The sequence below is a fragment of the Panthera tigris genome, chromosome B3 (assembly GCF_018350195.1).
Source record: "Panthera tigris isolate Pti1 chromosome B3, P.tigris_Pti1_mat1.1, whole genome shotgun sequence".
NCBI lineage: Eukaryota > Metazoa > Chordata > Mammalia > Carnivora > Felidae > Panthera > Panthera tigris.
This window is the reverse complement of record NC_056665.1, coordinates 58,470,507-58,484,837: the sequence shown is the minus strand read 5'-3', so window position 1 is coordinate 58,484,837 and position 14,331 is coordinate 58,470,507. Positions and strand designations below refer to the sequence as shown.

Sequence of the window (14,331 nt, the reverse complement as noted above, 5' to 3'; positions counted from 1 at the left end):
ATTGAAATTAGTATATTTTTCTTCTCCTTCTCCTGCCGTCAATAGCTCTTCTCTTTTTTGGCATAGGTTTCTCATTCATCACATGGTTGGCTTGAGTTCATTTTCTAGTAGTTACTTCAAGGAACGCTCATGGAAACAATATTTGAGTGCTTGCATATTCAAATATGTCTCACTGTGCCTTCTTATATAAACCACAGTTTGACTGTGTATAAAATATATGGGTGACATTTTCCTTGAGGACTTCTTAGGTATTGTTTCTAGCAGTGAATGTTGCTATGGAGAAGTCTAAGCTAAGCCTGAGTTTTTTCCACCCTTCTAAGTGACTTGATTATTTGCCTAGCTCCCCAAAGGATTCTTTATTTATCTTGGTAATCAAGTAACCTTTTCTCAGATTCCACATTAATATTTCCTTGCACATGGTATGAACTTTCAGTTGGGAGATTCAATTATTCTTTAATTTTTGGAAACTTCTATCATTTTTTCTCTAATCCTTTTAAATTTGTTTGTTTCCATTTCATTTTGCTCACTTTCCTCAATCTTGTCCTCTATTTCTCTTAACTGGTTTTAGCAGTGCCTACTCCTTTGAGATACTTCCAGTTTTGCTTTCATTTTTTTTTTTTTTTGGATGATTTTGTTTTATTCCACTTTCCTTCCTGAGGTCTTCCAGCTCACATTTCATTTCTTTCTTTCTTTTTTAATATTTTTATCGTTTATTCATTTTTTTGAGAGACAGAGACAGAGAGAGAAAGAGACACAGAATCTGAAGCAGGCTCCAGGCTCTGAGGTGTCAGCACAGAGCCCGACATGGGACTCGAACCCATGAACTGTGAGATCATGACCTGAGCCAAAGTCGGACACTTAACTGACTGAGCCACCCAGGCGCCCCTCATTTCTTTCTAATATTTCACTATTGCTTCTCCTTTTCATCTCTGCTTTATGCTATTGTCTTACAAAGGCAAATACAACACAAATACAAATTCAAAATTATTGAATTTTCTTTCATACATATTAATTTTGTAAATTTTATTTATAGAAGAGTTGCAAGTCCACTACAAAGAACTTTTTTTCTTTGAAAATTTTTATTACACAAAATAATGTTTCGAATATACACCATTTAGTTTTGTAAGTTTCTTCCAGTATGTTTACATACTATATAAACATTAGGCAAATAATACTGGGCCATTTCTTCATGCTCAAAATGTTTAAATTTTCATTCATCCCTAAAATTTTATGAACATCCCATGTATTACACTCTATTTCGAATCCTGAGCATGTGGCTATTTAGCATCCTATGTTATTTCATTGGTTTTTTTTTTTTTTAACTTGTTTTATTTTTATTTTTTTAAATTTATATCCAAATTAATTAGCATATAGTGCAACAATGATTTCAGGAGTAGATTCCTTAGTGACCCATACCCGTTTAGCCCATCCCCCCTCCCACCCCCCTTTCAGTAACCCTCATTTTTTTCTCCATATTTATGAGTTCCTTATGTTTTGTCCCCCTCCCTGTTTTTATATTATTTTTGCTTCCTTTCTCTTATGTTCATCTGTTTTGTCTCTTAGAGTCCTCATATGAGTGAAGTCATACGATTTTTGTCTTTCTCTGACTGATTTCACTTAGCATAATACCCTCCAGTTCCATCCACGTAGTTGCAACTGGCAAGATTTCATTCTTTTTGATCGCTGAGTAACACTCCATCGTACATATACCACATCTTCTTTATCCATTCATCCATCGATGGACATTTGGGCTCTTTCCATACTTTGGCTATTGTTGATAATGCTGCTATAAACATGGGGGTGTATGTGTCCCTTTGAAACAGCATACCTGTATCCCTTGGATAAATGCCTAGTAGTGCAACTGCTGGGTCATAGGGTAGTTCTATTTTTAGTTTTTTGAGGAACCTCCATACTGTTTTCCAGAGTGGCTGCACCAGCTTGCATTCCCATCCAATACAAAGAACTTTATTTCCTAACCCAATTGTTAACATCTGCCCCATCAAACTCATGAAATTAACAAACTCAGTGATACATGGTATTACTATCAGATAATCTTCAGACCCTGGTAAATTTTTACCAATTGACCTAATAATGTCCTTTATGCAAATGGATACAATTCAGAATCATGTGTTGGATTTAGTTGTCTTGTCTTTTTAGTTTCCTTCAATCTGAAACATTTCTTCAGGCTTTCTTTGACTCCCATGACAATGACTCATTTAAAGATTACAGACAAATTATTGCAGGATATTCCTCAAATTGAGCTTGTCTAATATTTTCTCATGATTAGATTCAGCTTCTGCATTTTTTTTGCATTAATATCTCAACTGTTTTCTTCTCATCACATCCTTTCAAGTGGTACATGATTTCAGTATGTCTCATTGATAACGATAGTAATTCCGATCACTTGATTAAGGTGGTATAACCATGCTTCTCCAATGTAAAGTTACTCTTTTCCCCTATGTAATAGATATTTTGTAGGGAGGTACTTTGGGTTATGTAACTACACATATTTTGTCAAACTTTCAATTTATTAATTGATTTTTGTCAGTATGGACTCACTGTTCTTATTTTACTCAATGGATTATGATATGTTATTATTATAATTTATTTTTATGCTCAAATTTCCTGTGATTTGTTCAGTAGTAGTTAATTCAAGCTGGCTTCTGTGTCCTTTGATATGTCCCATAATTCATGGAATATTTCCTTACTTTCTGGCACAACAAGATGTTCCAGGTTCATCTTGTACTTTTCTTGTTCCAGCCCTAGATTAAGTCATTTCTTCAAGAAGCCCTGGTTCCTATAGTGGAGTATGGTAACCAAGATTTGGGTGCTAGATATACTCTTTGCTATCAGGTGTCACTGTTCCCAACCCAAGCTCTTTCTGTAGACAGAACTATGGAGAATTATGTGTGTGTGTGTACACACATATATTTATACTTCTATTTATTTCTGTCTATTGCAAATCATGAGCTCACACTGATCCCTCCAATTTTATCTAACATCACACAGGGTTCATTCTGTTTTTTTCCTTCCATATGTATACCTCTCTTTTCCAATAGTGAGAAACCTTGCTCCCATCATCCTTAATGTAGTACTTATTTTTTCAATCCCTCAGTGTGTACCAATCTCTTATCTCTGTGGCTCCCTCCTCACCTGAGCAAATGCTATCCCCAACATATTCAGGCTCCTATACCCAACACTAGCCTTTAGCTATAGTCATCCTCTTCATCATCCCCAGTCTCCCTCACCTCACACTGAGCTGTGCTAAACACATGTGTTCTCTTCCTCACCCTTTTAGGGCTTTGACACCCCATGTTAATACCACTTCCCTGTGAAGATGCCCTTCTCATCCCACTCAGGTTCTGTACCTGTGTTGCCCTTCCCCCACCCCTACTTTGCCCCCTTCCCCCACCTTACCTCCAATGTGGAGTGTCTCCACATTGGATGCCCTCTTCAGTTTTATGGCAAACTGTTCTATCAAAACTTTCATTTGTTCCTCAGCAATATTTTTTTTCTGGTGAATATTCTTTATTTCTTTTCATTTCCCTTTATTCCTTTATCATGTTTATACAGTTCCTATTGTGGAACTTTATTGAAAACTAATGAATGAAGTGAATCACTTTGGACCAGCTATTTATAGACATGACATGAAGAGAAGAGGACAAGGCTAATGGGAAATTCCTCTATAACCCAGATTGTCTGTAGGAGCTTTTTCTTTTTCTTTTCCTTTTTTTTTTTTTTTTTTTGAGAGAGAGAGAGTGTGTGAGTGGGAGAGAGGGGCAGAGGTTGAGAGAGAGAATCCCAAGAAAATCCCTACACAGGGCTTGATCCCACGACCCTGGGATCATGACCTGAGCCGAAATCAAGAGTTGGATACTCAATGGACTGAACCACCCAGGTACCCCTATAAGAACTCTTTTTAGCTCCTACTTCTCCCAGCCGCAGACAGACAGCTTTCAGGTTGTTTATAACAGTGTCTGCCAGCTCCTCCCCATTGTCTCCTGCAAGTAAGACTTGTCAATAGGATTCCCTATTCAACTCTATCATCTCTGATTCTCAGAATCAAACTAATTCTGGGAGGTTCTATGCTCCCAGCTACACTCCCTGTCCTTGTTACAAAAATGGACTTTGTACCTCAGAAGGAACTCCTCACCTTCAAGCAGTGTGATTTTCCAGCTTTCCCCCTAAGATCTTTATTCTTGCCACATTTCTTCTTGTACTCCTGCATTTCAGCAACATGAAATACTGGAAGACCTATGTACACCCCTGGGTTGGGTCCCCTTGCTCACCATGGCCCTGCCACACTGCTGACTTTCAACAATGACCTCTTCCCCCTCTAGGACTCTATGTGTGTGTTGCCTGGAACACACCCTCTCTCTCCTTTGCCTCACTCCTGTGACTACCTAAGTCTTTCAATTACAGCTAATACATCACTTCCTTGGGGGCAATCTTCCCTTGCTTTCAAGCTGGACTGGGTTTTTCTGTTATACATTTTCATGGTATCCTTTCCTTTTTCTTCATAGCCCTTACCTTAAGTATGATAGAATCAATACTTCTGTTGTCATTTATTTAATGGATTCCTCTCCCTGAATGGGGATTGTTTCTGTCTTGTTTATTGTATCCCCAATATTTTATACCTGACATGTCACAGATTACTTACTATGTGTTTACTAAATGAATATATGAATGATCCCAAACCAGTGTGGCTCCTGCTCCTATCTTCATACCAAAACACTTTGCCATGAACACCCATGATTTCCTTATGGCTAACTCCACTAACTCCATACTTTTTGATTTCCATCTTGACCTCTCATTGGTATTTAACAGCTGTCTGCTTCCTTCTTAAAACACTGCCTTTCCCTAATATGATTCTCCTTATTCTCAGGATTCTTTGCTGGTTCCTTTTTCCTTTTCCTGCTCCCTCATTGTTGGATGCTGAATGTTTGGACCTGAAGTGTGTCTTTTTTCATTCTATACTCTCCCTACATTACCTCCTTATCTTTTATTCCTTTAAATACAGTCTATTACCAATGATTTCCAAATTTAGTATAGACTTTTCAAACCGAGACTTTCCCAGACCTGGTTTATTTCTCCTAGATGTCTCACAGATATCTCAAACTTAGCCTACCCAAAATTACCTGCCTGATCTTTCCCCCAAATCTGTTCCTCCTCCCTCAGTACTGCCCATATCAGATAATAGCCTTCATCCATCCAGTAATCATGTCAGAAATCTGAGAGTAAATCTTCCAGCTACCTTCTCCTCAACTCCTATAAACCAATCCTTACCAAGTCCCTTGCCTAGCTCCAAAATAAATCTTGGACCTACCTGCTTCACTCCATCTCCACTTCCAAGATTTATCTCAGTCACCATCCTCAGCTGGCATGTAGCAGTAACCTTTAGCAGTCCCCTTGCTTCCACTCTTCTGTGCCAGCAACATTGCCACCACTATCACCAAGCACCTCTCTCCCCTGGATAGTTCTAGACTAAAATTCCTGCTCTCCTTCTTTTCCTAATCTTCCCTGAAATTTGTTAATGGCAGGTATGTTACTAGTTCCTCAGGGAAGCTCATTAATCTTATTCATTGCATATGGATTTTACTAGTTTAACTCTCATTAGTAACCTTATTTCCAAGGTCTGTAAGAAATTTCATGTTTTTCTCCCTTCCTTCCTTCCTTCCTTCCTTCCTTCCTTCCTTCCTTCCTTCCTTCTTGTCTCTTTCTTTTGTTTTGTTTTGTTTTTGTTATTCTTTCTTTTGTTGTAAATAACCAGGTTTGAGTAACTGAATAGTTGACCAAATGGAGAAATCGGGAAATCAGAATTTTACAACTGTTCTGACCTTCCGAAAACTAAAGTCCAATGGCACACAGATTTTTCTTGTTAGTATATTGCATTATCTACACCTGAAGTAACCCAGTATTTGTGATAGAGTAGATGCTGCCTGGACTAAAGTCTCCCTTTTTCTAAATATGCAATCCTGGAGGATATGCAACCTATGATTTCATTTTAGAATTCTAAATAGGTTTTCATGGCAGAAATTTATCAACAACTTGTAGTAGTATTCAGGGGAGAGAGTCCCTCAAAGTGTTTGGGAAAGTTAGGCAGAGACCCAGAGAAGCTGTGCCAAGCAGGCCACCAGCAAAGGCAAAGCCAGCACTTTATCCCTATTCACTAAAATGCCTAGAAAAGTCTATTGCTTACCATCATGAATGCTAGTCTCTGTTAGGAAATTATGTAGAAATGTCACACCAAATTGTTTAAATGCCATAATAACAACTTGCTTTTTTACTTTAAAAATGCCAGTTTCTTAAGAATCTTTATCAACTCACTGTTTTATGTTTTCTATAGAGAGGCTTAGTCTTAGAATATATTTCTAAATTTGTCTCCTGCCTTTCCAAATCTCTTTACCTCCAGGCAATAACCTTCAAGACAGTTGCAAAGTGTTATTGCTCATAAGAAAACAAATACCTCTCCAAAGTGTGGTCATTGTGTCATATTTTACTGTCAGACCTCTGCCTTGGTTCTGGTATTCTGTTTACTTAATTTAAAAGTCAGTAAGAGTCTACTTCAAGTGGCTCTCAGCTATTAAACCATTAGGGCTTTCTCCATTGTCAGCTTCACCCACTGGAGAGCCATGTTTGGGAGACTGAAGGAACTCCACAAGCCAAGAAGAGAAAGCTTAGTTTAAAGTTCAGCTTCACAAGTGAAGTCAGGTAACCCCGAGTTAGTCTGTCTCTCCAAGCAAAGCCTGCTTAGAAGCTGCGTGCAGGAAGTGCTGGAGGGACCGGTCAAGTATAGCCTAGCCTTATGGGATAGGTCTCAAAGCAATGAACGTGACTCTACCAATCCCTTGCAAAAATCCATCCCATTGTTTTGTCACACCTTACCCATCCCTCCCCCCCCCAACCCTGACACATACTTCCATTTTTATCGTTATTGGGTTTCCAGAGATTGGTCTACATTTATCATCAAATCTTTTTTTTTTTTTGAGCTCCTACACTGTCCAAAACATTTTACCAGATTCTGTTTTTTAAAATGAGGCCTTGGCAAGTATTCTGGAGGAAAAAACAATTGCTGAGGATGTACAGAAAAAGAACCCTCAGGCACAGTTGGTGGGAATACAAGTTAGTGTAGCCACTGTGGTAAACAGTATGGAAGTTCCTCAAAAATTTTAAAAATAGAATTATCATATGATCCAATAATCCCACTACTGGGTACTTATCCAAAGAAAACAAAAACATTAATTTGAGAAGATATAGGCACCCCTATGTTTATTGCAGCATTATTTACAAAAGCTAAATTAAATTATGGAAGCAACCCAAATGTCCATCAACAGATGAATGGATAAAGAAGTGGTATATAGGGGGCGCCTGGGTGGTGCAGTCGGTTAAGCGTCCGACTTCAGCCAGGTCACGATCTCGCGGTCTGTGAGTTCGAGCCCCGCGTCAGGCTCTGGGCTGATGGCTCGGAGCCTGGAGCCTGTTTCCGATTCTGTGTCTCCCTCTCTCTCTGCCCCTCCCCCGTTCATGCTCTGTCTCTCTCTGTCCCAAAAATAAATAAAAAATGTTGAAAAAAAAATTAAAAAAAAAAAGAAGTGGTATATATATATATATATATATGAAATATATACACACAATGGATATTACTCGGTCATAAAAAAGAAAGAGATCTTGCCATTTGGAACAACATGGATGGGCCTAGAGGGTATAATGCTAAGTGAAAGAAGTCAGTCAAAGAAAGACAAGTACCATATGATTTCACTCTTATGGTGAACTTTAAGAAAAAAGATTAAAAAAAAAAACCACTCTTAAATATAGAGAACAAACCAGTGGTTGCCAGAGGGGAGGTGGGGGAGGGGATGGGTGAAATAGGTGAAGGGGATTAAGAGTACATTTATTGTGATGAGCACTGAGAAATGTATAGAATCGTTGAATTATTATCCTGTACACTTGAAACTAATATAACACTGTATGTTAATTATGCTAACTATACTTCAATAAAAAAAAAAAAACAATGAGATGCACTACACACCTATTAGAACATCTAAAATTTTTTAGAAACTGACTACACCAACTGTTGGTGAGGATTTGGAAAAACTGGGACTCCCAGCTCCAGTTGCACAGCTGCTGGGAATTAAAGTGGTTCAATCACTTTGGAAAACAGTTTAGACGTTCCTCAAATGGCTAATCATAGAGTAACAATGACCTGATAACTTAGAAGAAATGAAAGCATATGTCCGTATCAAAACTTGTACATGAATGTTCATAGGAACCATATTTGTAATCATAAAAAACTAGAAACAAGCCAAATGTCCATCAGTATGTAAATGGATAAACACATTGTGGCACATCACCAATAAAAAGGAATGAACTATTGATATATGCAATTTGGATATATCCAACAACTTGGATGAATCTCAAAACAATTGTGATAAGTCTAAAAAGCTTGGGGTGCCTGGGTAGCTCAGTCAGTTGAGTGACTTCAACTCGGGTCATGATCTCATGGTTTGTGAGATGGAGTCCTGTGTTGGGCTTGCTGCTGTCAGCACAGAGCTCGCTTGGGATCCTCTGTGGCCCTGCTGTCTCTGCCCCTCCCCCACCTCTCAAAAATAAAGAAACATTAAAAAAAAGGCTAAAAAATACCCACTTTTTATACTATTTATATAAAATTCTAGAAAATGCAAACTAATCTGTAGTGAAGAAAGAAGAGCAATGGTTGCTTAGGATGGGGAGAGGACTTTTGAGGGGGATACATTATGCTCATTATCTTGAATATGGTGATGGCTTCATGACGTATACATATATCAAAACTTACTGTAGTATGTACTTTATTTTTTTTTTTAACGTTTATTTATTTTTGAGACAGAGAGAGACAGAGCATGAATGGGGGAGGGTCAGAGAGAGAGAGGGAGACACAGAATCTGAAACAGGCTCCGGGCCCTGAGCTGTCAGCACAGAGCCCGACGCAGGGCTCGAACCCACGGACCGCGAGATCATGACCTGAGCCGAAGTCAGCCGCCTAACCGACTGAGACACCCAGGCGCCCCTGTAGTATGTACTTTAAATATTGGCTATTTACAGTATGTCAATTATACTTCAATAAAGCTATTTAAAAATTAAAAAAAAAAGTAAGACACTTAATAGATTTTTGTTTTTGAAAAGTTAAAGAATCCTTCATTTTTTATTCCTGGTACCACTACCACAATTTACAGGACAATATACCTGATGTAATGAAAAGAAAAAGAAAAAGCTACAACAGATAAAAGACCTCAGGAATGCACATCTAATTAACACTACATTGCATTCATCAATAGCTGCACTTTTCGCCAACTATGGCTATGACAGTCCTGAACAAGAAGGGGTTCCTGTTTAAGCTGCAGGAACTTTTCTGATTATGGAGCATCATTCCTTCTGTGGCAGATTTTTGCAGTTCCTCTAATGCACTGGGGACGACTGTCTCAAAGTAACCTGTCAGCTTTCCTGACAACAACTCGCTCGCTCTCCTGCTAAGAACTGTTGCCCTTTTCTTCCGAAAATTTTTAGAACCTCCTGCTACCATATCCACCACTTCCACCACCAGATCCATAACCACCATAGGGAATGCCCGAGCTTCTTCCATCAAAACTGCCCCCTTTCATGGGTGCTCAGCTTGGTTGCTGTTGTCCACTATAATTTCCAAAATCATTATAGTTCCCACGACCACCATAGTTACCACCTCCAAAATTTCCTCCTTCATCGTAACCATCATATCCTCCACCATCACCGCCATACCCACCGCCTTGGTTTCCATATCTTGGCCCACCACCACCATAGCCTCCTCTGCTACTTTAACCAGGACCACCACCACAGTTGCCACCATCACCTCCAAATCCATTATATCCACCATCACCTCCTCCATATCTACCTCTGCTGCCACCACCTCCACCGTAGCCTCCTCTTCCACCAAAGTTTCCTCCACGACCCATAAAGTTGCCAGATCCACCTCCACGACCTCTTTGTGATCCAGCAGACTGCATTTCTTGTTTGGAAAGGGCCTTTTCCACTTCACAATTACGCCCATTAATAGTGATGGTATTTCTGAACAATTTTATCAACTGTATCATGATCATCAAAAGGTACAAAAGCAAATCCTCTCTTTTTTCCACTCTGCCTGTCCTCCATAACTTCTATGGTTTCCATCTTGCCATACTTTTCAAAGCAGTCTCTCCAATTGTATTCTTCTGTATCTTCTTTAATACCACCAACGAAATTTTTCTTCATAGTTAGATGGGCACCAGGCTTTGCAGAATCCTCTCCAGAAACAGCTCGCTTTGGTTCCACTACACGTCCATCACCCTTGTGTGGTCAAGCACACATGGCTGCATCCACCTCTTCCACTCAAGAGTAAGTCACAAAACCAAAACCCCTGGAATGGTTTGTTTGGGGGGTCTCTCATCACCACACAATCTGTAAGTGTGTCCCATTTTTCAAAACGTTCTTATAAACTATCATTTGTAGTTTCAAAGCTCAAACCACCAATAAACAGTTTTCTCAACTGCTCTGGTTCCTTTGGATCATGCCCCCCGCCCCGTGCGGCGGAGACAGAGTCCGGCTGGGGGCAACCAGGCAGTGGTTTTACCTCCATTTTGAGACCGGACTCGCCTCTTCCAACTGGAGCTCAATATGGGCTAGACTTTTTTTTTTTTTTTTTTTTTTTAAGAAATGAAGCCTTGCCCTCAGTGACCTTCCAGAGCATTTGGGGAAGGGATGATTACAGGTTGGGGAAGGAAAGTACAGGTTGTGACCCATCTGTGGAGTGTGCAGTGAGTGCCACAGGGTTATCTCCAAGGGCTGGGTGCTGGGGAAAGTCTCCCAGGAGGGATAAAATGATCCAGCAGAATGTCTGGGTGTGGGGAGAGGCTGTAGGGAATGAAATCCTGAACACTACTCTCAAAGGAGGGAAGGACCTTGACGGACTGAAGCCAGGCCTGAGGGCAGCTCTCCCCTTGGAGTAAACTTTCATTGTTTCTGAGGAAAAAGAAGCCTGAAGGAAGAATGCACGCGGAAGTCCGGCTTCTATTACAAGAAGCAGAGACAGTTAAGAGAAAAAGGGCTTGCAGATTCCATTTCATAGCTTCTTCACTCTGATGCATGGAGCCCATGAGATGGTATGTCAATTCATTCATTCATTCATTCTTTTTTTTTTTTTTTTTTTAATGTTTATTTATTTTTGAGACAATGCGAGAGACAGAGTGCAAGCAGCGGAGGGGCAGACAGAGGAAGACATAGAATCTGAAGCGGCCTCCAGGCTCTGAGCTGTCAGCCCAGAGCCCGAGGCAGGGCTCAAACTCATGAACCGTAAGATCATGACCTGAGCCGAAGTGGGACGCTTAACCGACTGAGCCATTCGTTCATTCTTACTTGTACCGACTGACGCATTCGTTCATTCTTATTTGTACTGGGCACTTTGCCGGGTGCTGGGGATACAGGGCCCACATGAAGGTTGCATCAGTGTAGTTCCTGTTTCTCAAAGTGTAGACCGTGCCCTATCTGCAGCCTCAAGATTTCCAATGCTAATACAAATACAGACCCCCAGGCCTCACCTCTAGGTAAGACGGAGACACACCTTATCAGAATCTCAGTGCTAGCCTTCAGAATCTGCTCCACATTGCAGAACCCCCTTCTTCTGCAGCTCAAGTCTGAGGACATTAGTCTGGTGGCTGACGCCTCTGCAGGTTACTTTCAGGACAGCAATGTTCCCTTGGATATGACGCCGACTTAAACAGCAGCGCCTGCAGACGACTGTGGAGGACCGGCTTCGCCTCTCCCCTACCCCCTCCTCTGGCCCCTCCTTAGGCCCCCCTCCCCCAGCGCCCCCAGGTAGCGCCTGAGGGAAGCAGGAAGGCCCCGCCCCCCACGCTAGCCCCGCCCAGGTTGTCAGAGGCGAGGAAGCCACGCCCCGGCCGGGCGTGCGCCTTTTCTGACAACCAGGGCCTCCCAACCCTTACCCCCAACCCTCGCGGGGCTGTCACCAGAATCACCACGCGTCCTGCAGACTGCAGCCTCGACCCGGGAGGGAGACAGCGACATGGCGGCGGCCAAGCCCGAGAACCTCTCTCTGGTGGTGCACGGACCCGGAGACCTGCGCCTGGTAAAACGGGAAGGGGAGTGGGAAGCCTAGCCGGACCCTGCCCTGCTGGCCTCCGAACTCGGCCAAGCCGCCGTCCCAGCTCGCCAGTTCCAGCGCTGCGCTGGGCCTGCACCTCTGTGCCCTGGCCGCCCAGATCAGAGCTGGTTACCATGTTGGGGGGAGGGGATGGCTGGTTTGTAAAGTGCTAAGAGGAAGGTTCTTGTCCAGTGCCTCCCGGAACCCAGCCCCGTGGCCGGCACGTGGCCAGAGCCTAGAAAAGTTGCAAACTGATTGAAGCCTTCTCCCTCCTTTGCCAGCTGCAGATTCGCAGTCTAGTCTCTAATCATTGCACTTTTAAAAGGAGGTACCAGGAGGCTGCCTGATGTAGGATATGCTCTGAATTTCTCTGAGCAGACAGTGCAGGGCAGAAAGGAGGCCACATTTAAAAGATGTGGAACTCATATTTAATCTCTCTTGCCTGGGGCTGATTACACATCCTTTGCAGGATTATTATGATCACAAGAGTACCCAGCACTAACTAGGGACTCAGAAAGTGCCAGTTTCTGTCCCTTTTCCTTCCAGCACAGGTCTCCGTCACCAGGACTCATGGTGTTGCCTGTGCCTGTGCTAGACTTCTGTATCTGAATAGTGTCCATGTCTCTAAAGGTTCTTTCCTCCTTGCCTCCCTTAGTCCCCGTTTGGTTCACTTTCCAGCCATTTTCCTCTTTGATCCGGCTCCCATGTTTCTTTAAGAGCGTTAAGTGTATGTCCACCATACTTCTACCTCTGCTCCCTGGCTCATGGGGCCAAAGTTAAGGGAGCTGCAGGATCAGCCCTGTGGTCATGCCAGGGGTCCCTTGACAAAGTCCATCTCAGATGGGCCTGGGATGGCAGTGGGTGTGTGGGACAGATGCCAGCCATCTCTACTGCTCCCTGGCACCTCCTTCCTCAAGAGACTATGCACCCAATCTAGATGGGAGAGACTCAGGAGATTATCCAGATTAACAGTTCTTGACTACTTATGAATTTGTGGTCTCCTCACAGAATGCAAATAGATTGAGTTTAGCAGCAAGTTCAGAGATTTTATGGACTTCCTTTAAGTCCCTCCATCTACCTTTAGAGGTTTGTGGACCCCAGACCAAGGACTCCTGCCCTGAGCCAATTCTCCTATTTTCTCAGTTGAAGAAAAGTGCGATTCCTGTGGTGCCTGGGTGGCTCAGTTGGTTAAGCGTCCAACTTCGGCTCAGGTCATGATCTCTTGTCCATGAGTAAGAGCCCTTTGTCGGGCTCTGCTGACAGCTCAGAGCCGGGAGCTGCTTTGGATTCTGTGTCTCCCCCTCTCTCTGCCCCTTCCCACTTGTGCTCTCTGAAAAACAAATAAACATTAAAAAAAAAAAAAAGACTGCCCCTAGGATGACAGACTTGCCCAGATGAGAGCTCAGAGGTTGACTCCCAGTGCTCTCTGCACTCACTGTGGAGTCTCACACAAGGTCTTGAATTAAAGTGACACTATTAGTGTTTATTGCTATAACACAAGATGAAATTAATAGTAAGACAACGTGAGGGCTTTGCTGGAGGCTGCACGGAGTAAAGACCTCACAGGGAGGGGTCCTTAACCTAGGACCTAGGGGAGAGGTCCCAGAGGAGATGGATGCTACTTGACCTGGTTCTTGAAGGATGAGTAGGAGTCATTTAGGCAAATAAATGCAAGAGCAAGTGCCAAGATATGTGGAGTACAAGATTACAGGTTCTGTTTACTGGCCCTGCAAATAGTGTGATGTATGACTGGAGGGTGGTAAAGCTGGAGAGGTGGACAGGACCTGATTCTCCATCTGCTCAGGGCCTGCTTTAAGTCCTGGACCTAATAAGTAGCAGAACTAGAATTGCAACCCCAGGATCTGCTTCGCCTTAACTCTCAAACTCAGCCTGTCCCACTGCTCAGCCAGATGACCTCTTTCTGTCATGGCTGTCTAGAACAAAGCCTTGAAGATTGGAGGGAGCGGGAAGCTAACCTTAAAATTGATTTTATAAAAAAAAAATAATAATAAATTTTGGGGCGCCTGGGTGGCTCAGTCGGTTAAGCGTCCGACTTCGGCTGAGGTCACGATCTCGCAGTCCTTGAGTTCGAGCCCCGCGTCAGGCTCTGGGCTGATGGCTCAGAGCCTGGAGCCTGTTTCCGTTTCTGTGTCTCCCTCTCTCTCTGCCCCTCCCCCGTTCATGCTTTG

The 14,331-nt window shown here is 42.5% G+C and overlaps 1 protein-coding gene and 1 pseudogene across 1 annotated transcript in view; one reads left to right on the top strand and one right to left on the bottom strand.

Annotated features, from left to right (window-relative positions):
• Positions 1–9,510: 9,510 nt before the first annotated feature.
• On the bottom strand, positions 9,511–10,621 carry LOC102953586 (annotated as a pseudogene).
• A 1,305-nt stretch (positions 10,622–11,926) lies between these two features.
• The window catches only part of SORD (sorbitol dehydrogenase), a 35,368-nt gene continuing 32,963 nt past the window's right edge, over positions 11,927–14,331 (top strand). The window contains exon 1 of the mRNA XM_007081762.3: positions 11,927–12,127. Within this exon, the coding sequence (XP_007081824.1) occupies positions 12,065–12,127 (63 nt within the window). The 5' untranslated portion in view covers positions 11,927–12,064. The remainder of the gene's footprint in view (positions 12,128–14,331) is intronic.